The sequence below is a fragment of the Dipteris shenzhenensis genome, chromosome 21, assembly GCF_047967505.1.
Source record: "Dipteris shenzhenensis isolate YYH24624 ecotype China chromosome 21, Dip_SZ_1.0, whole genome shotgun sequence".
Lineage (NCBI taxonomy): Eukaryota > Viridiplantae > Streptophyta > Polypodiopsida > Gleicheniales > Dipteridaceae > Dipteris > Dipteris shenzhenensis.
Window position 1 is genome coordinate 45,553,655 of NC_141616.1, and position 24,106 is coordinate 45,577,760.

The 24,106-nt window shown below is 46.8% G+C and overlaps 1 protein-coding gene across 2 annotated transcripts; it reads left to right on the forward strand.

The window, feature by feature from the left end:
* Window positions 1-707: 707 nt before the first annotated feature.
* On the forward strand, window positions 708-23,074 carry LOC147888933 (serine/arginine-rich splicing factor). 2 transcript variants are annotated; one of them, XM_087392520.1, is made up of 8 exons: window positions 708-907; window positions 1,417-2,427; window positions 2,761-2,812; window positions 2,940-3,041; window positions 3,475-3,548; window positions 3,677-3,874; window positions 22,153-22,239; window positions 22,828-23,074. In XM_087392520.1, exons 2-7 carry the CDS (start codon window positions 1,462-1,464, stop codon window positions 22,231-22,233), a joined length of 1,473 nt encoding a protein of 490 aa, XP_087248646.1. In that variant the 5' UTR covers window positions 708-907; window positions 1,417-1,461; the 3' UTR covers window positions 22,234-22,239; window positions 22,828-23,074. The 2 variants fall into 2 exon arrangements, with proteins under 2 accessions (XP_087248646.1, XP_087248645.1); XM_087392519.1 differs by having other exon boundaries at window positions 22,153-22,219; window positions 22,828-23,073.
* The last annotated feature ends 1,032 nt before the right edge of the window (window positions 23,075-24,106 follow it).

Below are 24,106 nucleotides of genomic sequence, written 5' to 3' on the forward strand. Positions count from 1 at the left end.
TCTCTAGAACTCAATGTTCTCTTTCTAAACGTGTCACCTTCAGAAACCTCCCAAAAAAGAGGATTTAGGGTGGTTACACACAACCAAAGGGTGCCCCAGAGGTGCCCAACTTGTGGGCGGCCAAGAAAAGCTTTGGAGAGTCTTAAATGGGCAAGGGGGTTACACACCGCCCAAGCAAGAATCTTTATAAAAAGGGAGCATTTTATGGGAAATGATCCTGTACTTGAATCTGATTGGTTGAAAAATGGGTGCCCAAACTTGGGTAGCCAAAGTTTCCTGCCCAAGAAATATATTATCATGGGCACGAGGTGGCATTTGACTCAGCTTTTGGACTCCCCTAAATTTTTGCTGTGTGTAAAGGGGGGAGCGCCCATCCACACCAATGGAGAATCCTAATTGGCTCCCCCCATTTATGATGGGCAGGCACTCTTTGGTGTGTTAAGGGCCTTAAGAAACAAAGAAATTGGCAAGTGGGAGGAGAGGCAAATCAACGTGCAACTGCACAACCAGAGAAGGCGGCCGTGCACGCCTGCCACGTGGTTGCGTGCTGTCCACCAAAATTTGAATTTGCCGAGCGTACCTAAGCAAAGAAGGCATACGCGGGCTTGCCATGTGGCAACTATGGTAAGAAGACACTCTCGTAAACTATAATACATAAACTATAATATATATATATATATATATATATAAGACTATTCCATCAAGAAGACACTACTGCCATTCTCTCTACAAAGTATTTGGGACAAGTGCTCTTATCTTACACAAATGAGCACTGCAAACCAAATTGCAGGATCACTGAAACAACAATCATAGCAACTTGTCGAAAGCGTCACGCCATGGACACACAAGAATACCTGGACGTTCCACGGCAGATTCCTTATTAGCAGGCTGTGAATGGGATTGCAACGTAAGTGCCGCTCAGCTGTCACAGCTTCAGGATCTAATCGCTTGATTTTTTACAGTTACAATTTTCGAAACAGAACTCAGTAAAGAATGCCATAGATTTTTACAAACTTGCAGTACGGCTATGATTATGTAACAAGGAACTGTACGTAGTAGAAAGGGAATTTCGTATCTTTGCAAACCGCAAATTTTGTAGAATTTGCCTTGTGACAGATGAAACTACGATGCATATCAGTGTCTTTAAGGCAGCCTATAGGGTGGAGTGGTTTCTCACACACGTCTCACTTTAGTGCTCGTTGTTTTTGTTACAGACAATTTCTCGTTTTCCCAAATATCAAAACACGATACGTAGTAGAAGAAAGGGAATTTCGTATCTTTGCAAACCGCAAATTTTGTAGAATTTGCCTTGTGACAGATGAAACTACAATGCATATCAGTGTCTTTAAGGCAGCCTATAGGGTGGAGTGGTTTCTCACACACGTCTCACTTTAGTGCTCGTTGTTTTTGTTACAGACAATTTCTCGTTTTCCCAAATATCAAAACACGATACCTGTAACCATGGAAGAAGATAAGGCTGCAGCTTACTATGACGAGCTGCTTAGAAAGGGTGGAGGTGCTGCACGGTTTAAACAAGGTCTTGGTTATGGCACACAAGCATCGGACACGCTGGCAGATAGCAACTCCAATCCTTCATCACGCAACTTTGTCAAGGGTGGGAGCCCTCGGAATAGTTATGCAGCGATTGAGAAAGAAACGAGGCTTGCTACTGTCAGAGATAAATTAAAAAAGAGACATGAAGCCAATGATGTTCGACTTGAACATGATGTCAAACAGGGTATAGGGGAGAGGGTATCTTTGACGGAGAGTAAGACTGTCTCCCCTGAAAGAGATCATAAACACTCAGAAAGTAGAAGTAGAGGCTCACAGGTGCGAGATAGCAGTCACTCTGCAAAAAGGCACTCCAGCTTTGATGTAAAACGGAAAAGAAGACACAGGCATAAAAGTAGCAAGTCACCTAGTCGTAGCTCTTATAGTGGAGACAGCTCTAGTGGGCAGAGCCCTGATACAAGAGACAGGAGGAGGAGGAGGAGGAGGAGCAGAAGGCGCTCTCAAAGTTCCAGCTCCTTGGAGAATAGGGGCACTTCATTTTCTCATTCTCGTGCCCGAGAAAGCAGCACCTCCTCAGCTGACAGAAGGGCAAGAAGAAAGCGGGGGACACCAAGAGCAAGAAGGAGAAGCCATAGTGGCAGCATAAATTTCAAGCGGTCCTCAAGAAAGGCCAGAAGGCGATTGTCAAGTGCTAACAGTTCCGAAGATCAACACCGTTCACATGGAGAGTCCAACCTTGGCACTCAGAGGTCTTCAAATCGTAGCCATAGAAGTCGCTCACCACGCATGGGAAAGAAAGAAGAGAGTGAGTATAGAAGGGATGCAAAACATAAGATGATTCAGAGGGACAGGCTTGGTGAGAAGAAGTCCACAACGTATGATTATTCCAAAATCATTCCAGGATTTGAGTCGATGGTAAGTCAATGCCTTGTGCCCCACCATCTGTTTTTGTAGGTTTGATTTATGTATAAAATTTGTTGCTCTTGTTGCACATAATTTTCTGTTGGTTTTGCGTGTGGGCCATAGTTCTAAGTATTTTCAGGAAAAAGGACGAGCTTTTTACTCAAGCCTATGTTTTTTGGCTTTACTGCCTATCTTTTCTTTTAAAAATTGATAGTTGCATGAAGTGAATATTTGCATTTGGGTGAATGGGGAAGATCCGTACAGAATGTTCAGCATTGGGTTGCTGGTTTTACCCAAATTGAACAGACCGTAGTGCTAATCAAATTCCTGGAAAAAGTTGTGCAGACTCCAGCTGAAAAAGTGAGAGCAAAAATGAAGTTGCAGCTTTCAGAAACTGGTAGTGATTGTCTTGCAGTTGTTGTAATTCTTCTTATTTTTAAACCTAAATTAAGGGCTAGTATTGATGGTATATTGGTGGCTTATGAGTTGTGTTTGAATCTGTACGTCACCTGGTCATTTAACAGTTGTCAAAGATTCTGCCAAGGGCATGAGCGGGGAATGGGAACGCTTTGACTTCAACAAAGAGGCTCCTTTGGATGATGATGCCAAGCTTGATTACTTTGGAGGTCAGCTCTTTTATCCCTTTCCTACATCTCTCTCTTTTATTTTTCTTTCTCATCTACACCTTCAAATAATTCTTGATTGACCCTGCTAAGGTTTTATGGGATCATGATCGTTTTCTCCACGTTTTTATGTTCTCCTTGAAATACAAGGAGGTTAATTACCACCTTTTTGGGGCTTATGTACAGATGCTTATTCCGTCTTAATTTGTGACCCTTTCTATTGTTGGAATGTTCACCTTAGCAGGGGCTATAGTGGTTTATCACCTTGTTATAATTGGAATACTAGAGTCTTACAAAGTTTTTATGTTAGAATCCTTGTTCATATGATCTTGTAAACTTTATGATTACCCCTTTACAATCGTAATGTACCTTTCCAGTTACAATCGTAGTGTTTTGGTTATACTCTTTTTAACCTAACCACTCGCACTATATGCAGATGGTACAGGAGCACGTGATGACACTGCCTTTCTTCAAAACACGGGAAGCACCTTCGTGTCCTCCAACCAACAAGTAATATGTTACATTTAATTTTGCTTTATTCCGGCACTTAGGGAAAACACTTTCCATAAGTGGCTGGGAAATTGGGGCCCTAACTTGGACAAATTTCAGACTGTTAGTGTTTGTTGTAAGTTCTGCAGGCAAGAAGGGAAGCTCAAGTGAAAGATGCTCATGACGCTGCCATTTTTGGTGCACCTACGGATGTGCCTAGTGGGGGAAAAGAAACTGTTCCAAAAAGAGGAGAGTACGTCAGCTCTATGGAAGAATTAGCCAGAAATACTACCATTGGGGTGCAATCAGAACTAACTCCACAGGCAAACAATCTACTGAGTGACCAGGTAGACCCTTCCTTCTTGTACAGAGTAATGAGCAGCTGATGCGTTGAAATGACGGACATCACTAGCTTCTTTTGTGGCTTGTTTGGAAAAGAAAATCTTGATAACTGTCCTAATCCCATATGTAGAAGATGTGTATCAAGGCTCAGAAAAGATTACTTTATGGGAAGCCAAGAATGAATGTGCCATTGTTTGCTGGGGAGAGTTATTGGGAGCAATTATCATCATCATCTTGACATTTTGGAAGACTGCAGCCGACAACTGGATTCTATTGGTGAAATTCTTTGGAACCATGATGAAAATTTTGAAAGTTCCAATTAAACAGGAACTCTATAGTCTGAAAAGGGCACAATCTAGAGGCTCATCTCACTTCTTCTTTTTCCCCTTTCCCAAAAGAAAAGTACCGTCTATTAGAAACTTTGATAACCAGCCTAGTGTCCCATACCACCAGGTGGCGCCTAGAGGCCTGGGATCTTCTGTTGAGCCTTGGGCTATGCTAAGATGCAGGCGCGCATCCGCGACTCAATCCAAGATTAGACCGAGTACCTGGGAACGAGACTTGCTCCCATCGGCTCTCCTAGAACTGAATCTCTGGGCCCCTTTTAAGACTCGGGTCCAATGCGCCAAAATAAGCGAAGACCTAAATTTGGTACATACCCTTGCCACTCAACCCGAGAATCAAGCCTGCCTAGCCCTAAGCCTCCCTAGGCTACTTGAGCTAGTCTTGTGTACCCCAGTACACGTCAGATACCAATCCGTGCACATGACATACTTCCCCTCCTCTAAGAACTTACTCCTAAGTTCGCTAAAAAACTCGGGAATGTCCTCTGGAGGTTCGGTAATGTCTCCCATGTTGCATCCTCCTCAACACGATCCTTCCACTTGATCTTGTATTCCGTGATAGTTCGATTACGAATCTGTCTTTCACGAAATTCAAGAATACTCTCAGGTTCATGTGGAAAAAAAGTCAAATCTATAACTTCTACTATTTCTTGAGGAGAAACAAGTTGATCATCTGCACCCAGTAACTCTTTCAGTCTATTGACATGAAACACTGGATGTACTTTAACATCAAGAGGCAATTCTAGTTTATATGCAACTGGTCCAATTCTTTTAATAATCTTGAACGGACCACAGTATCTAGGGGATAATTTCAGAACCAAACTAGTACTTAGGCTCTTGGATTCCTTGGGAATACGTAAATATACCATCGTCCCTTCAGAGAACTCTTTGGGTGAACGATGTCTATTAGCATAAAATCTGTCCCGATCTTGGGCACTTCTAATAGATTCCTTGGCAAACTACAACATTTCTGGAAAGAAGTGAGAGATGGCCAGATAGGAGGTGACGAAAGAAAGGAAAGGCTGGCCAATGAAAAAGGTAGGCTGGTATGAGCTGATGATCAGCTCGAATCTCTTAACCCGAATACTCCCGCTCCTGGCTGTGCCATACGGACGTATGCAGCAGGCCATACAACGTATCTGGCTCTTGAACAAGATGGCGTACAGTAGCTTGAAGCATGCACAGTCCACATGTTTGGAGTAAGAGACGAAGTGGCCGAGTTATAAGGCGGGTAAGCAGGCTTTTAGAAAGCCCTGCTTTTCAAAAGCCCACCCTCCAAACTTGGAGGAGGTGGTGCTTTTCTTAGCCTCCAGGCCCCCCCGAATAGCACCTGGCCTAGATCGCGATTTGGCTCTAGCCTGCTGGGCATCTCTTCGCGCTCTTCTTCTGCATGCCAGCGTGTTTCCTGAGCAGCCAGTCTGTATAGAGAAACGATAGGGTTTGTAGTGGAGCGATCAAAAAGTAGACAATACTCAGACACAACTGAAGAACAGAACTCAGAAAACATAGTGCCTGTCGGTAATATGAAAAACTGAATACAAGAACCTCAAGCTATTGTGTCTCAAGGACCGTGGCTGAGGTGAATCAGAAAGATGATTCCATGTAGAGAAACTGTAGAAAAGATAGCAGCAGAGGGAGTGTAACGCAGTCCTTCGTGTAGCTCGATGATGATGAAGATAAGGAGCAGATCTGGAGCAGGAGGGGACAGATCTAGAGCAGAGGAGCAGAAGAGACAGATCTGGAGCAGGATGGGACAGATGTGGAGCAGAAGGGACAGAGCTGAAGCAGAGGAGCAGATCTGGAGCAGAGGAGCAGAAGTTGGGGCAGATCTGGAGGAGAAGATGGAGCAGCCAGGAGGCAGGAAGGAGAGACAGAGAGAAGGCAGCAGCCAGGAGGCAGAGAGGAGCAGATCTGAAGAGGAGAGGTAGAAGTGGAGCAGGAGGGGCTGCAGCAAAGCATGGAGGAGAAGAGGAGCAGCTGCAGGTCCTGTCCTGTCTAGAGGAGTGTGGGGGCTTGTGCCTTTATAGGCCAGACCTAGCTGGTCGGCCAGTTCTGGTCGGCCAGACCAGCTGGGCTTTCTAGCCACTTATTTGGCTGAGGTGGCTGGCCTTTTGGCTGGCCTGTAAGCTGTATAGATTGCCCCAGAAATTGGGGATTGTTAGTTGCTTAATACCCCCTCTCAATTGCCAATTTGGAGGGGCAGACATTGTGAGCTTGGAGCTTCGTGTAGGGATGTAATGCAAAAAATGCAGAGAAGGTCACAAGAGGAGTGCCCTTGCAAGGGAATTGTTCACTTCCTCAAGTGCCTGAGTTACACGTATGATACCATATAGAAATAAGAACACTGTGAAGCTTGAGAGAATAAGCCACCCCCTCTCACCGCCGAAAGGTGGAGGAAAGAGCAAAGGTAAAGAACAAATTTGTTGTAGCAGCACTGATAATCCAGAGAGGTCGGAGCTGAACAGTGAGCCAGTGTGTGTCCGATCTTGGACCTCGGGAGAGAGGAGTCTATCCCTGCCTCCATGCAGACACATTTGAACAGAAAGGGACCCGCCTAGGGAGAACTTGTAGATCCTGGAAGTCGATGCCGATGGTGGTAGAGGTGAAGGATCATGACCCCCTCTTTCGAAGGAATGGGGAGTGTCAAGTCGGAAACTGAAAGGGGAGGGAGGGATGGGAGTAGAAGATGGAGTTCTGAAAGGGAGGTAGGGATGGGAGTAAAAGATGGAGTTCTGAAAGGGAGGGAGGGATGGGAGTAGAAGATGGAGTTCTCTCCCTTAGTGCGCAGCGGAATGAAGAGGAAACTGATATGTTCATAGGAGTGATGCTCCCTGTACCGATGGCCTCCATGAAGAAGCAGGATCTTTAGATCACCAGAGATCTGGGGTCTTTAGCTCACCATGGCTTTGATACCATATAGAGAAACGAAAGGGTTTGCAGTGGAGCGATCAAAAAGTAGACAATACTCAGACACAATTGAAGAACGGAACTCAGAAAACGTAGTGCCTGTCGGTAATATGAAAAACTGAATACAAGAACCTCAAGCTGTCGTGTTTCAAGGACCGTGGCTGAGGTGAATCAGAAAGATGATTCCATGTAGAGAAACTGTAGAAAAGATAGCAGCAGAGGGAGCGTAACGCAGTCCTCCATGTAGCTCGATGATGATGAAGATAAGGAGCAGATCTGGAGCAGGAGGGGACAGATCTGGAGCAGAGGAGCAGAAGAGACAGATCTGGAGCAGGATGGGACAGATGTGGAGCAGAAGGGACAGAGCTGAAGCAGAGGAGCAGATCTGGAGCAGAGGAGCAGAAGTTGGGGCAGATCTGGAGGAGAAGATGGAGCAGCCAGGAGGCAGGAAGGAGAGACAGAGAGAAGGCAGCATCCAGGAGGCAGAGAGGAGAAGATCTGAAGATGAGAGGTAGAAGTGGAGCAGGAGGGGCTGCAGCAAAGCATGGAGGAGAAGAGGAGCAGCTGCAGGTCCTGTCCTGTCTAGAGGAGTGTGGGGGCTTGTGCCTTTATAGGCCAGACCTAGCTGGTCGGCCAGCTGGTCGGTGGGCCTGCCAGCTGGTCGGCCAGTTCTGGTCGGCCAGACCAGCTGGGCTTTCTGGCCACTTATTTGGCTGAGGTGGCTGGCCTTTTGGCTGGCCTGTAAGCTGTATAGATTGCCCCAGAAATTGGGGATTGTTAGTTGCTTAATACCCCCTCTCAATTGCCAATTTGGAGGGGCAGACATTGTGAGCTTGGAGCTTCGTGTAGGGATGTAATGCAAAAAATGCAGAGAAGGTCACAAGAGGAGTGCCCTTGCAAGGGAATTGTTCACTTCCTCAAGTGCCTGAGTTACACGTATGATACCATATAGAAATAAGAACACTGTGAAGCTTGAGAGAATAAGCCACCCCCTCTCACCGCCGAAAGGTGGAGGAAAGAGCAAAGGTAAAGAACAAATTTGTTGTAGCAGCACTGATAATCCAGAGAGGTCGGAGCTGAACAGTGAGCCAGTGTGTGTCCGATCTTGGACCTCGGGAGAGAGGAGTCTATCCCTGCCTCCATGCAGACACATCTGAACAGAAAGGGACCCGCCTAGGGAGAACTTGTAGATCCTGGAAGTCGATGCCGATGGTGGTAGAGGTGAAGGATCATGACCCCCTCTTTCGAAGGAATGGGGAGTGTCAAGTCGGAAACTGAAAGGGGAGGGAGGGATGGGAGTAGAAGATGGAGTTCTGAAAGGGAGGTAGGGATGGGAGTAAAAGATGGAGTTCTGAAAGGGAGGGAGGGATGGGAGTAAAAGATGGAGTTCTCTCCCTTAGTGCGCAGTGGAATGAAGAGGAAACTGATATGTTCATAGGAGTGATGCTCCCTGTACCGATGGCCTCCATGAAGAAGCAGGATCTTTAGATCACCAGAGATCTGGGGTCTTTAGCTCACCATGGCTTTGATACCATATAGAGAAACGATAGGGTTTGCAGTGGAGCGATCAAAAAGTAGACAATACTCAGACACAATTGAAGAATACAACTCAGAAAACGTAGTGCCTGTCGGTAATATGAAAAACTGAATACAAGAACCTCAAGCTGTCGTGTTTCAAGGACCGTGGCTGAGGTGAATCAGAAAGATGATTCCATGTAGAGAAACTGTAGAAAAGATAGCAGCAGAGGGAGCGTAACGCAGTCCTCCGTGTAGCTCGATGATGATGAAGATAAGGAGCAGATCTGGAGCAGGAGGGGACAGGATGGGACAGATGTGGAGCAGAAGGGACAGAGCTGAAGCAGAGGAGCAGATCTGGAGCAGAGGAGCAGAAGTTGGGGCAGATCTGGAGGAGAAGATGGAGCAGCCAGGAGGCAGGAAGGAGAGACAGAGAGAAGGCAACAGCCAGGAGGCAGAGAGGAGCAGATCTGAAGGAAACTGATATGTTCATAGGAGTGATGCTCCCTGGACCTATGGCCTCCATGAAGAAGCAGGATCTTTAGATCACCAGAGATCTGGGGTCTTTAGCTCACCATGGCTCTGATACCATATAGAGAAACGATAGGGTTTGCAGTGGAGCGATCAAAAAGTAGACAATACTCAGACACAACTGAAGAACGGAACTCAGATAACATAGTGCCTGTCGGTAATATGAAAAACTGAATACAAGAACCTCAAGCTGTCGTGTTTCAAGGACCGTGGCTGAGGTGAATCAGAAAGATGATTCCATGTAGAGAAACTGTAGAAAAGATAGCAGCAGAGGGAGCGTAACGCAGTCCTCCGTGTAGCTCGATGATGATGAAGATAAGGAGCAGATCTGGAGCAGGAGGGGACAGATCTGGAGCAGTGGAGCAGAAGAGACAGATCTGGAGCAGGACGGGACAGATGTGGAGCAGAAGGGACAGAGCTGAAGCAGAGGAGCAGATCTGGAGCAGAGGAGCAGAAGTTGGGGCAGATCTGGAGGAGAAGATGGAGCAGCCAGGAGGCAGGAAGGAGAGACAGAGAGAAGGCAGCAGCCAGTTGGCAGAGAGGAGCAGATCTGAAGAGGAGAGGTAGAAGTGGAGCAGGAGGGGCTGCAGCAAAGCATGGAGGAGAAGAGAAGCAGCTGCAGGTCCTGTCCTGTCTAGAGGAGTGTGGGGGCTTGTGCCTTTATAGGTCAGACCTAGCTGGTCGGCCAGCTGGTCGGCCAGACCAGCTGGGCTTTCTGGCCACTTATTTGGCTGAGGTGGCTGGCCTTTTGGCTGGCCTGTAAGCTGTATAGATTGCCCCAGAAATTGGGGATTGTTAGTTGCTTAATAGTTTGTACACGGGATCCTCTCGGTTCACCTCAGCACTACGCTTGCCTCACGGCTCCCTTCGCACTTCTCTACCCGGACCTCATTGCTTCCTCCTAACTACACCTCTCTCTCTCTCTCTGCCCTTCACATCTAGCAACGAATTCACCCTTCCTCTCACTCTCTCTCCTTCCTTCAGAACCACAACCCTTAAACGATGAACCAACTAGCACTTGTAGAGCATGAACATGAATTTCGAATTTGAGGCATACCTGGAGAAAATCTCGTCCAAATTTACTCGTTACAGAGATTCCTACCTCAAGAGTTGGCTCTGATACCAATGGACACGTCCCCAGCACTCGTGAAAGCTCTAATCTACAAGGAAACACAAGAACACACTAAATGTGGGGAATCTGAGCAGGCTGCTCACCACCCAACCATGACATCTATGGGATGCAATCCCGAATCAGGAGATGTCCCCTTTGAGCCACGTGCTAAGCTACTGGCACGAACTCCCAACCAGATCCTAACCAGCCTGGTGTCCCATACCACCAGGTGGTGCCTGGAGGCCTGGGATTTGTTGCTGGGCCTTGGGCTACGCTAAGATGCAGGCGCGCGTCTGCACGTCTGCGACTCAATCCAGGATCAGACCTAGCACTTGGGAACGAGACTTGCTCCCATCGACTCTCCGAGAACTGAACCTTCAGGCCCCTTTTATAGACTTTGGCCCAATGCGGCAAAAATATCGAAGACCTAAATTTGGTTCGTACCCTTGCCACTCAACCCGAGAATCAAGCCTACCTAGCCCTAAGCCTCCCCAGGCTACCTGAGCTAGTGTTGTGTACCCCAGTACATGTCAGATACCAATCTGTGCACATGACACTAGGGCACCCGGAAGCTGGCGCCAACAACTGTATGGAGGACCACTCAAACAATGGATTCCTCAATTTGTGAAAATGTAGAAGATACGTCAAGCCATGCCTTGCAGAACCTCTCAGGTCGTTTGGCGGTCTTCCTAGAATGCCTCCATGTTGCTCCCAAATGGCTCATATGGTTTAGACGGTGTCATGCCAACGGTAACTGCAGGCTTCCCCCCCCCCCCCAAACAAATCACTAGATTGCACCATGCTACCAAAATATTTCAGGCAGTTTGGCAACAGTCTCCCAAGCATTGTCCTGTGGTGAGAGTTTCGATTGCCGCTTTGAAGGAGGGGAGGAATCCTAGATGTAATGGCTGATGACGCTTTCTCCATCTAGCAAGTAAGATGGGGAGATCATCTCTTTGTTAGCCTGCCACCATGCCCCAAGTTGCCAATAACTCTTATTGATTCTGCTTTTCCAAGCTGGAGGAAGACTAGGTGACCTTTATAGGTAGAGGTCGTCGGGATGTCTAGATAGTTCCATAATCCTAAGGAGGAAGGAGATTGGTGCGCAAGGGTCCTCTTGGAGTAGGCTCTGAGGAAAAGGGAGGGGTGTGGGTTTGGACAGGAGGGCCGGCTTTCAAAGTGAAGGATGGTGTAGGAGATTGGGTCTTGATGAATGTCATGAGTGTAGGCTCAAGGAAGCGGAAGGAGATACAAACGTGGAGCAGAACGCTGAAAGCCGTCACATCAACAACTAACAAATGAAAGTACAAAGTACAAATAAAGGGGAACCCTAGGACAGTGTCCTAGTGGTACCACTAGTACTAGGTGTCATAAGACACTAAAAGTACTAGGTGACCTAAGTGCAAATAACTAAAGCTACATGGCACATACCAGGGCCCAAAGAGCATCAATACAACTGGTAGATGATGGCCTACAATGAGGCAAAGTAGGGGGAAGAGAGAACAAACATACCTTTGGGGAGGTTTGGTGCGATGTGCTCTTTGGAGGAGATTGTGCTCTCTCTCTCCCAAGTGGGAATTAGCGATTGGGATGTTGGGTCTTACTTGTGAGATCGCAGGTTGTGAGGGCAAGTCTGAAGAATTCGGAGGCCAATACCTCTACAATACCTCTAGGGGGTTGTTCTATCATAAGGAACGGAGGGCCCTCCTCTGTGACCTATGCTAAGGGTTGGGTGTCTGCATAGACTTAGAGAGACTTGACTTGGGTCATACTTTTGTTGAGATTTGTACATCAGGATAATTAGAGGGTGTGAATCTACATCAACGTGATTGGTCGATGTGTCGTCGATAGGATGTGGATTGGGTGATGGAGCCTCACCTTATCTCTCTTCTCACGTTTTCGCAAGGTGTCTCTAGCGCTCTATTCTCTCACCTCCATTTCAACATGGTATCAGAGCCAAGATAGGCCACTTTCCTTCCTTTTGCAGCTCCTCTCTAGCTTCTGTTGCCATTGCTGCTAATGGTGCTTAGCTGCTTTAGTTGGTTCTTCCACCTTACTTCAACTAGTTCGTCAGATCTTTGAAGTATTCGACAAGTATACGTGCTTGGAGAAGGTTTCGTCTGCAAATATTGGGCGACATCATTTTATCTCAGGAGGAGGCCGTCTTACTATGTGCTGCTGTCACGTTTTCCAGAGAAGGCAATATTACTAGAGGCTGTCATCATTGGTGTTTTTTCTTGCTCCGATTGCCAGTTCCTGCCATCACGGATTCCTTATCAGTTGCCTGGAGGTTCTATTTTCTTGGGCAAAGTTATCAGAGAGTGGTTTTAGAGCTGCTGTTCTACTGTTCATCAGATGCAGCATTACGCCTGAGGCTGTCATTGCTGGTGTTTTTTCTTGCTCCGATTGCGGGTTCCTGCCATCATGGATTCCTTATCAGTCGCCTGGAGGTTCTATTTTCTTGGGCAAAGTTATCAGAGAGTGGTTTCAGAGCTGCTATTCTACTGTTCATCAGATGCAGCATTACCAGGCGTTTCTATATCTGCTAAGAGTCGCCAGAATTTTCCCTTCTCTATGTGCCATTGTCTCGACTCCTTTTGTGCTGTTCTGTTGCCGGTTGTTTTCTAGGAACAGTTTACCAAGTTGTCGAAGCTTATTTTCTGTTGCTGCCAAGAGCTTACATATTTCGGACCCTACTCAGCCGGATTATGTGCACAAAGACTCACCACATTGATGATGTTGCCCTTTCTTGCATTGTTTCAGAAATCCTCAAAGCGTTTTTTGCTAAGGTGAAAGAAGGTTTTATTTGGAGACACGTGGCAGTTTTAAGTCTTGGGCCCTTATCCCTTTTACAAGGTTTCTGTTAAACTAAGTCAGCCATTCAGTTGACCGAGTTTTTAAGGCCCTCCTGGTTAGAAAAGTGACCTCTTACACAGAGGGTATCCCGCAGCGGAAGACTGATAGTTAGCCCAGCAATTACACGCGGAAGTGTTCACTATGGAATCAATGCTTCATCAAGTGTGTGTACTTCACAACATTCATGTGTATGTGCAGACAAGCAAATAGTCTGTCCTCAGAGACAAATATAGAAGCTCCACAAACTGGACAAGATACAATACCAAAGGGTTCTCCTGCTAAATGCCTAGCACCTCTAGATCTCTGAGCCCGCGTGCTCCACTGAGCGTATGTAGACTCTCTGTCCAAAGGATCCCTCCACCTTGCTGTCCGGAACCTCAGCCTAGGTGGGCACCTCCTTCAAGCCAAGTCTGCAGCTCTTCAGCCTTCTTGTCTCCTCCTGGATGAGGCCCAGATGATACTGATCTGCTGCTTGCTGCTCTAGGTGATGGTAAATGAGCCAAAAGGGCCACCTTTTATAGGCCCAAGGGCCTGCCCTAAAAAACGACCCAGCAGGGGGCTGAACCGACCCCCTTGCTGGCCGACCTGTCTGCTACAAAGCCGCCCCCTTTGGGGCTCACAAAACCAGGGCTTTAGGCCCTCTTCTCCATGCAGGGGCCCAGCCCCTTTGCTGGTCTGTGGGCCGACTTGGTTGGCTGGCCCAACCGACCTGGTTGGCTGGCCCAACCGACCTGGTTGGCTCAGCCCAACCAGCCCCTATATAAGGGCGAGGGGCCAGCCCCCCTTGCTCCTCTCTTTGCCCTCCCTCTGTCCTCCATGTAGTCCTGCTGGTCCTGCATCTGTTCAGGCCTGTTTCAGCCCTTAGATCCTGCTCCAGCCATCCACTGGCAGACACGTGGCATCACCGTACAGTTGCTGACATCATCTGCCCTTTGTTTGTCCATGTCATCACTGCCAGGTCCTTGCTTTTCCTTGTGCTGCCCACATGGCAGCTCATGTGCTGCCCTTCCTCTCTCTGGTCCAGCTCCCAATGCAAATCTCATTTGGGGGCTTACAAGTGGGGAGGTGACCATTCATTTTCCAACATTCATAGCCTTGTTTTCACTCCACAAGGACCTGGTTCTTTTGCTACATTTTGCTATCCATTGAAGCCCGGAAAAGTCATTGCAAGCATTTTGATGCAGCATTGAAATTCATAAGCGTTTTTTACAACACTTTTATAATCTATTCAACTCTACACGCTTTTGGTTATGTGTTGAGGATAATTTCAATCTCAGTTGGTTCAATGGCCAAAGAAATCTCAGCCATTGAGAGGTTTAATGGTGAAGGATTCCATTCTTGGCAAACACACGTCACATACTTGCTCATGTCCAAGGGTTTATGGCCTTACTACGCCAACGGGAAGAAGGCCTCGGATCCTACAAAACACGATGAGGTTGAAGATCATGAGAGAGCACAAGCAGTCATAAGACTTACCATGGACAGGGTGATTGAGACATGGGAGCCTATAAGATAGGTGGTACCTTGTGTATTTGTGTGGATCACAAGGAGCCTTGTTCATCGGAAGGTTGATGGTTAATGCAATTGCTTTATGCTTTGGCTCATCTTGTTTTTGTGGTCTTTCGAAGAAGCTGGTCATGGATCACCTTCACCTGCATTAGGAATGGCAGCATAAGGCTACCTTTAAGATATTCAAGATTGTAGAGTTGCCTTTGCCCTATCAGCTAGATTTAGATGCTCATTTGGGAGAGACTAAAATGAAATCGTTTAGACTTCACAAGCAGTTGTAGCTTGAATGAAGAGATTTTGGACTACTTTTTGATTAGCCTTCTCCTTTAGTGCTAGCGTTCGTCATGGCTGAGTCTGCCCTTCACGTCCGGAGTGCCGACAAAAACTCAGTACGAAGACTTTGTATAAGTGGATGCTCAAGTATGTGTGGGTGTGTGGATTTGTATGTGTGAGAGCATATTTTTTATACTATGGTCTACCCCCACTGTTGGGCGCTGATGACGTCAGTGGGGATGTCATAGTAGCTAGTCCCTGCTATGCGTGATGGAGTTTATGGTTTTCAATCTTATGAGGGACTATCGTGAGATTGAAACTGCACTATGTTGTGTTTTTAGAGGATGAGTTTGGGAATGTTCCTGGATTCATCTAGCCTTTGCAAAGGACAGGGAGGGGGTTTGAGAAGACATCCCAAGGGTCAAATGGCTGGGATGGGTTTGAAACGAACCCTGGGGGCGTCAAGACAATCTACGAGGATTCCCAACAGCACACAGTGGGGTGGGAAGGAGGCAGAAGGCAGATATGAGGGGCTTCACTCTATGTCAACTCGGGGCAGGGGGAGTGGGGGGGCAAGAAGGCCCTTGAGCAGGCCTAAGACCCCCTGCAGAGGGGGGCAAGAAGCCCCTTGAGCAGGGCTAAGACCACAGAGGGGCAACATGAAATACCCAGGGTAAGCATCACATAGGCCACATAGTTGTGAACCCATAGCCCATGGAGGGAGGCCTGTAGAGATCCTGCCAGGCAGAGCAGCAGCACACCCATTGCAGGGGGCCAATGGGGGATGCATAGCAGCCTGACCTTGCTGGAGAAGAAGAACAGAAATTGTGAAAGGGGGGGCAGTCATGGGCTGGAGCTGTGCACACGGGAGTGAATGGACGAGGGGATCAGGGGGTAAAGGTGAAATGGGATGAGGGACAGATCGCAATGGGGAGGGGCTAGGCCTGACAAGCAGGGAGGAGCAGCAGGGAGCTTCCTCCCAAAGACTTGGAGCTTCAGTGTAGATTACATCATGTGTGTTCTACTATTCATGGTGTATCAAGTCTCTTGATTGATGGTAGAGAAGCTGTCCAAGTTTAAGATTCGTATTCTATCTTGATTCAATTTTCAACTATCTTACATCTAGTTTTGCATAATGCATCAATTTCATGCATGAATGCTGAAAATTCATCTCTTTGTTATCTGATCACGTCTGTTTGTGACAATGGTAGGGGTAAAAATATTTCTGGTTTCGCGGAGGTTTCAAACTCTCTTGCTGTTTCAAAACTTCTGCAACACTTGTGTGTATTTTGGATGTGGGTGTGTGCATGCGCAGTGCATGGTTGTGTCTCCTCTCTCTCTCTCTTAAAGATTTATCAAACCAAGCTGTCAAAACAACCTCAAAATTGAACAGTGAACAGCAAACACACTGTTGGATCATGACGACATGGGGCTATGTAAAAGCTCTCGAAAGTGCAATGACAGTCTACATGGCAGGTTCACCACCCAATAATACTTCCGAGGTCTTGACTCACCTCAGTAAAATTTGTATGGCTTTGATTGAGAAAGTAGATAGCCTTGAGACCACCAATGTGGCACTGTTGGCAGAAAAAGCACACATTGACAAAACATTGAATGAAATCAAGAAACAAGGAGGGCGTATGCAAGAGGAATGGAAGGAGAAAAGCAAGAAAGATGAAAGGGAGAAGGAGAAAGAAACACGGGAAGCGGAAAAGAATAGCCTTAATGAAAAATGCAAGCCATGGGGACATAATTACAGCGGCTGAGGGACATGCAAGGGACACCGGAAGGGACGTGCAATGCAATGGAAGTGCTGAAATTTGAGAATGAAAAGCTCAAGAAGGGGATGGCAGCCTTGCAAACTACCATACAAGGTAAGCATGCTGAGTTCTCACAACAAATCACTAAAGGGAATGCAGATATGCTAGAATGGAAGAATGTGGTAAAGAGGGTGCAGCAGCGCCCAAGAAAGAGATCATCTCTGAAGCTTTGGAGGAAGAAAAAAGAAGGAACATCAAGGCTTTAAATGTCTTAGTCAAAGGCTTAACAGTTGGAGACACCCCCATGTCAGATGCCAAGATTTTATTCACCAAAATGGGAGTCAACCTCACATGCGAGACAGCATGGAGGGTTGGTAAAGTTGAGGCCCCTTGTAATGAAACTCTGAACAATTGTGGACAGGTCTACTCTCATGAGCATGAGGGCAACCTTGAAGGATATACTTGGATGATGACCTCACATTGCTGCAGCAGGAACATCAAAGAGAGGGAATGGTTTGGGTTATGGCAGCAAGAGACATAGGTAAATGGGCTGCCTACAGGGATGGAAAAGTCATTATTAGAGAGAGAGCAGACAGGGGAGAGAGGGAAGGAAGAGAAGAAGGAGAAATAGACAGCACATGAGAGTGTCAGACCCAGGGGAAGAGGGCACAAGGGGACTTGAAAATGGCGGTTTGGAACTGCAATGGCACCCTCTGGTCTGACCCAGGAGGTTTCCTGGAGACATACACTGAAAGGGACATAGTTTTCTATACCCAGACACACAAGAGCCCAGAGAGAGGGCTGCCCACCGTGACAGGATACACATGGGAGTCTGCCCATAGGAGGGAAAGGAGAGATAGTGGAGTACGAGGCTCTGGGGGTGTGGCTGTCCTCTTCAAATCAGCTCTCAGGCCACTCCTTTCAGTAGTTAGGAAAGAGGAACATGCACAGCACATGTGGATTAGAGTTCAGATACAAGAGGCACGACCGATCTTTATTGTGGTGTGCTACTTTCCTCCGGATACATCATCCTATGCACATGAGGTTGCCACAGAATGGAACAGCCCGTATGCGAGTATACATGATGATATCACAGAGTTCTCTAGTAGGGTGACACCCTCCTCCTTGGTGACGCACACGGGACAACGAGGTGGGACTACTTGACTTTGCATCCAATTCCCTCATCGTACCAGAGTTAGATGCAATTGAGCTTGGGATAGTGAGACGCTCAGCAGATGCTCCACACGTGACAGGGTATGGGCGGCACCTACTTATGATGGGACCAGTATATGATCTGATCATATACAATGGCCTTCAGAGATGGCCATCATCCTGTGGACTCGCTTGTTTCCCACATGGAGGAATGACAAGCAAAGTGGACTACTTGATGGGCTCCCTTGCCTTCACATCTCAGATTCACGACTTTGTAGTACCCCTTCTCCCACTCGGTGCTGATCACTCATATCTAACATTCTATATTTCCACTACCAGGCCAGTCACAGAGAGAGTCCTCCATGTGCCTACTCGGATCCATGTTCACTTTGACTGGACTCTCGATCCAGTTTACGTGAGTCACTTAGCTCGAGAGCTTCCGACCCTACATGGAGCGGAGGTAGATCTTGCTCAGGTATCAGCCACTCTGGCTTCAGTGGTACACGAGGATACCATCATATCTTTCCGTACAACTCGACCCACACATGCCCCGGTTGGGAAGATGCCTCAGAACCCCTGGTACGATGATGAGTGTAAGGAGATGAAAGCTCACCTCACACGCGAGCAAGCCCTGGGACACTTGACCTCATCTCACGTCGGATGACATGACTTAAGAATCATACTTTCTCACTCGCAGGATTGATGAGGTGGTCGAATCCTTTTGAGGGGGAGACCCGACTATCGGTTGGGGATTCCTATCAGAGAGGGAACGGCCCATTCCCATCACGGGCCCAGAGATTTGGCACAGATATGCATGCTCCTTATACGACATCCCAGGTTAGATGACACCAGATATGTCCTCTATGCCCAGACCCACTACTTGTCACTTGTTCACTGCGCAGAACGTGAGGAATGCCCTCCTTCGTCTGCACAATCGGAGAGCACCAGACCATGAGGGGCTACGTATAGAGCACTTCGCACATGGACAGGAGGTCGGTCCCGATTCTAGTGTAGCTGTTCGACCATGCAGTATGTCATGATTCCCACCTACTTGGAGCACTACCACATTGTACCGATACATAAGGCAAGGAACCCCATGGATACTGAGAATTACCGCACTCTCATGATTGGCCACACTCTGGCTAAGATTTATGGATCGATACGGGAGAGGGCGATCAATAGTTATACAGAGGACCATGGATAGCGGGCTCTTGGGCAGGCAGGCTTCCTGAGACAGCACTCCACACTGGACCATATTTTTACCCTAAGAGCCATCATCGAGGAGGCAAAGTCGAGGCGCCAGAAGGTCTACACTTGCTTCATGGACTTTTGAAGGCTTTTGACACAGTCCCTCGCTCTCACTTGATTAGGCGACTACATGAGCTGCATCTCCCAGAGGTCAAGATCTGGGGAGTGATGAGTCTATGGGAGTATGTCAGAGGGTGAGTCCACGCCCCTGGGGGGCTATCAGATTGGGTTGAGAGCACCATAGGGGTAAAGCAGGGCTGCCCTCTCTGATCGACCCTCTTTGGGCTATACATTGATGAGATCACATCCTTTGTTGATCGCCTAGGAGGAGAGGGCTCCACAGTAGCTGATTTGATGGTACAGATACTACTATATGCAGATGACATAGTCCTCATTTCATCCTCAGCTGAGGGATTGCAGAAACACTTGGAGGCTGTTCTGTAGAGAGAGGGACCTGACAGTCAACCTTGGGAAACCAAGGTTATGATCTTCAACATACCCCATGCAGTGCTTCATCAACATCGACATCGACATAGTTTCACTTACCGCGGGGAACCCATGGAGATAGTGCAGTCCTACACGTACCTAGGGGCAGTATTCACGGGACCAGGCTTCATGATGACCCATGCCGCTAGAGCAGATCTCACACGAGGAAAGGGTTCCCTAGCCTGATTAGAGAGACAATGCTTCCAGGCGCATCTCCAGGATTCCACTGACGAAGGGCTAGCTGACCGACTACCATGTATGTAGCACCTTTTTGGGGGAGTGACATTTCAGCTACTGGCTGGAAGGGATTTGAGAGGCTATAGGTGATCATGGGATCTAGGATGATTCGGAGTAAGCCTTCAGTTCCCCATCAGATCATACAGGCAGAGTTCGCCATGACACCTCTCCAGGTGGATGCCCTCTTTCAGACCGTGACTTTTCTCCACAGAGTTTGGGCCCTACCTCAATGGAGATTACCGAGACTGGCACTGGAATCATCCCAACGCTTGGCAGAGAGAGGCTTTGATACAGCATGGTATGCGCGGGTGTCCACATGGTTTGATAGCCACGGTATCTAGATGGATTGGCTCCCCCCCTTTCAGTACAGCATGGATGCACCACCGGAGCTCCTTCCACATGATGAGATTAACCGTATCATACGGTTAGACATTCTCCAGCTTCACACATCTCGGGCTTGGGGGGGAAGATCAGGAGCTTCCCACCAAGACCCAGTTCTATCATGACCACTTTCTGAGGATATCGGAGCATGGTCTCATCATCTGACATCAAGCCCCAGTACCTCGATGATAGGAGAGTCTCACACGCCTTGCGGATTGCTATCGGACAGATACGAGTCTCGTCCCACCAGTTGCGGATTGAGGCTAGGAGAGTGGCTGGCATACCTAGTGAAACCAACCTCAACAACGTAAAGGGTGGTAGGATCCACTTAATTACAGCATACACAGCAAATTGACAAGTAAATATGCACCACAAACAAATCACAGGGGAGCTAGAGCGCTCCTACTCAGAAACAAGGACACCGATTGGCCCCAAACGTTGGTGCCCCTTGCGGTATTTATTTAACATTCATTTGAAGCCAAGCGGCTGATTACAAAGGTCTCTGGGAAGCTACACCACAGGCAAACCAACGTCCGCAGAGTCTCCGTCCAGCCCACCCTGTAATTCCCTGCTCAACTTCAAACGGTGAACGGCATCCAATCACTAGACAATCCTTTATCCTCAGCCAACCAAAGCATGCAACAGAGACCCCAATAGCATCCATTGTCTGAACCACTCCTACGATCTTACAACCAAGTGCCCAACCGGCCAAATATGGCTAAACAACTGCAAGTCAAAGCCCTCAAGAGCTGAACTCTGGTGCAATCAAAACAACCAAACACTTCCCAGCGGGTTGCCTCAATCTATAGCCTCCCTGGCCACTGCCCAACAACATAAATCAACCCTTCTTTGCGAGGAAAGAAACCCAAACCCAAACGCAATAACTAGCCAGCAACCAATCAGGGAACAGCGAAAGCATGCCAAAAAGCAAGCCTCTTTCTACCGAGTATCCATAGAGCTGGGAGGTCGAGACAGAGAAGCATTTTCTCTGTGTTTGTTCGGCCTACTATGAGATCCTAGGGTGATACCAGTGTCTCTTTTAGGAGGGGCTCGGCTTCGGACCACTCACACGACTGATACATTTCCCTGACCAGGTTTGCATTGGACTCTACCTGATTGAGATGCAGAGACACAGAGATTCCCTTTTGCGGCAGGCTAGAGGTCAGCTATAGTCGATGCCTCAGGACACTGAGCTAGGCCGAGCACAAACACGTGTCATTAATTTTTATGCATCCGAGCCAGCACCAGATGAGATCACGGGGGAGGAGCTCGAGGAGATGAGAGCACTATGGATCAGCAGTGAGACCCGTCACCAGGATGTGGTTGGACGAGAAACGCGGAGACCATACACGACACGTGGGACGACCAGAGCATGCCCAATTGAGGTTTGACCTATCTCAGCCCTCCTCAAAAGGGCCACCAGAGACGAGGCATTACTCTCGATGTAGCCCATCGGATACAGAGATCCAGGAGAGTGTGCCCCGCCACCGCCTGACAGAAATAGATACGTGAGCTCTTTGGATCACATCTGAGGGCCATTAGGGAGCCAGGTTATATAGAGCCCCCACATGTACTAGGAGCTGTGGTTCTGAGCAGTACTTGATTGCTCTTTTTTTCCTACTATATTTTGTACTAGTTTTTTGCATTCGTAGCACTCAGCAAGGGCCTTAGTGAGCCCTTTGCTTCAGCCCATAGTGGCTTGTCTGGGTTACATATATCTTGTATCTTGTCTCATAGACCCGCAAGGTCTCCTGAAGACGTTAATACACCTCTCTCTCTCTCTCTCTCATTTGCTGCATATGCATCTCCATATTAAGTGGAAAGGGCTTCCTTTATTGTATTTTGACGTGCATCCTTGGTTTTGAAACGCATCCATCACAATCTGTAGTTATTGGCAGCCTTAGAGAAATTGAATCTTTTGCAGAAGATGAAACATTTGCACAACTTTAAGATTTTCTCATGATCATGAACAGGTGTTAGCCATGCAGCGAGGATCGTGGCGAGAGCGGGCTTTGAAGATCAAGGAGCAGAGAACTGCAAGTATAATCTTGTAGATTTATGTATATCTATGCCTTTCAATTGATTGATTAACACATGATATCATCTGCATTACTAGTACCTTTGCCGTATTGCATAAGCATGTATGCTGTGATTTTAAAGGCTGTATAGAGAAATCATTCCACTTCAAATGCAAGTGACCTAGACATGATAGGAGCTGCATTAGTCTGCAAGTACCGATTTTGTACTCCATAGTTTGTCACAAGGGATGCGTGGGTCCAAATCATGTCAACCTAACGTCTTAATTATTTGGATTGGAGACAAAAACTGTGTGAGCACACTTCTTTAACATTGTAGAAGGCCTTTCCTCTTTTATTACAAGTTCTCTGTTTACCTGAAAAGGCAACTTACCCTGTAAAACCCCAAGAAACAACCTTATAGAATCCTAATGCATATCTGGATACCTTTGAAACTTCGTACCTTTTTCCCAAATTAAGGTGCAAGGACATGTTTTTTATTTTCCCCATTTTTGAATTCTTGGATGCATTTAATTTTAAGTTGATATGATTCAGTCTGAGAAGGGGAAGCTCCATTCGTACAAGACACATATGGCCTGATTTGAAGCTTTTTTTATGACTAATTTTCTGCAGAAAAAGAGAGTGACTGATGCAATTGGGCCAATTTTAAGTTTGGGAAGCATCAAAGATGCAGTCTTTTTCTGGTCTGGCATCTTTGGCAAGGTTGAGCAAGACTCCCCTGATAGAATCAGGAATAAGAGGCTTAAATTTTGAAACATTGAGATTCTTTAGAAGAAGCAGATTCTTCAATCTTGTTTGTTGTCACATGTCTTGTATTTTTCCTTGTGTCTGTTGTTATGGTTAATTTCTCACTCATTATAAGGAGGGTGAAAGTAGTATCTAGTCTCTCCCTTGTTTTGTTTTGTTTTAGGCAAGCTGACTGAAACACAAACCAGATACAATCTTCTAAGCCTCCTATGTTCTTCCACATCTATGATGGCCTTCTCTACTATCATCGACCACCATTCTAGCCATTTCTTGTACGGCCCATCCTACAATTCATCATGGTCTCAACCATGATTTGAACCAAGTTCTTCTTGCTGCAGTTAAGAGCATAAATCCATTTACATACATTCCTTCCAACATGTCAAATATTAAGTCACCTATTCATAAACCTTTCCAATTGGCAGCTTCTGACATAGCAAGAAATGCATACATTATTGTTTTCACAAACTATGCAACATATACCACTTAAACTAATTCGAGCATCAGATGTAGTAGAGTTCTTGATTTTAGAGTCCATTTTACTCCATAGGTATCCCCAATATCTACCCTCATTTTACGTCGTATCCACAATATCTACCTTCAAACCAAGGTTCGAATTTCAAATCTAAAAGTGTTGAAGATTGTGGCTAGTTAATTCAATATGAGACAATAGTTTGCAAGTCCAAATCATCTCAATTGCAATGGGTAAACATAACATTAAACAGTTTATGCCTTCCATTTACATAGATCCTCAACATCGTCCTTGGGCGATCTCTTTACTATACGTTGAAGTCAACACGGTGCTTCAAGATTAGACCCTTTGAAGCACTTTTTGGCCAAGCACCCAGCTTCCTATTGAATTGAGACACATTTAGCTTTAAGACATAAAATAAGGGATGCACCAAAGTGGGCTCAAATTTTGAAGGGGCTCTCACTTTCCTTCATTAGAACTTCACTCTAATTTAAATAAAGCTCGATATCAATGAGAAAATATTGTGTTAGAAAGCACGCTCAACTCCAATTCGAAACACAATTTAGTTATGATGAATTTTTCAATTATTATAAAGAAGCTAGGAATCACGACATGCTTTCTAGAACACTATGTTCTCGCCCACAAGATTGAAATCATAGCTTACATATCACATAT

Excerpts from the sequence above, each read along its gene's own strand:
- LOC147888933 (XM_087392519.1), top strand. The coding sequence starts at position 1,462 with ATGGAAGAAGATAAGGCTGCAGCTTACTATGACGAGCTGCTTAGAAAG. Across the intron at positions 2,813-2,939 it reads GTTGCAGCTTTCAGAAACTG|TTGTCAAAGATTCTGCCAAG; the intron begins GTAGTGATTGTC and ends GTCATTTAACAG. Across the intron at positions 3,549-3,676 it reads TCGTGTCCTCCAACCAACAA|GCAAGAAGGGAAGCTCAAGT; the intron begins GTAATATGTTAC and ends TAAGTTCTGCAG.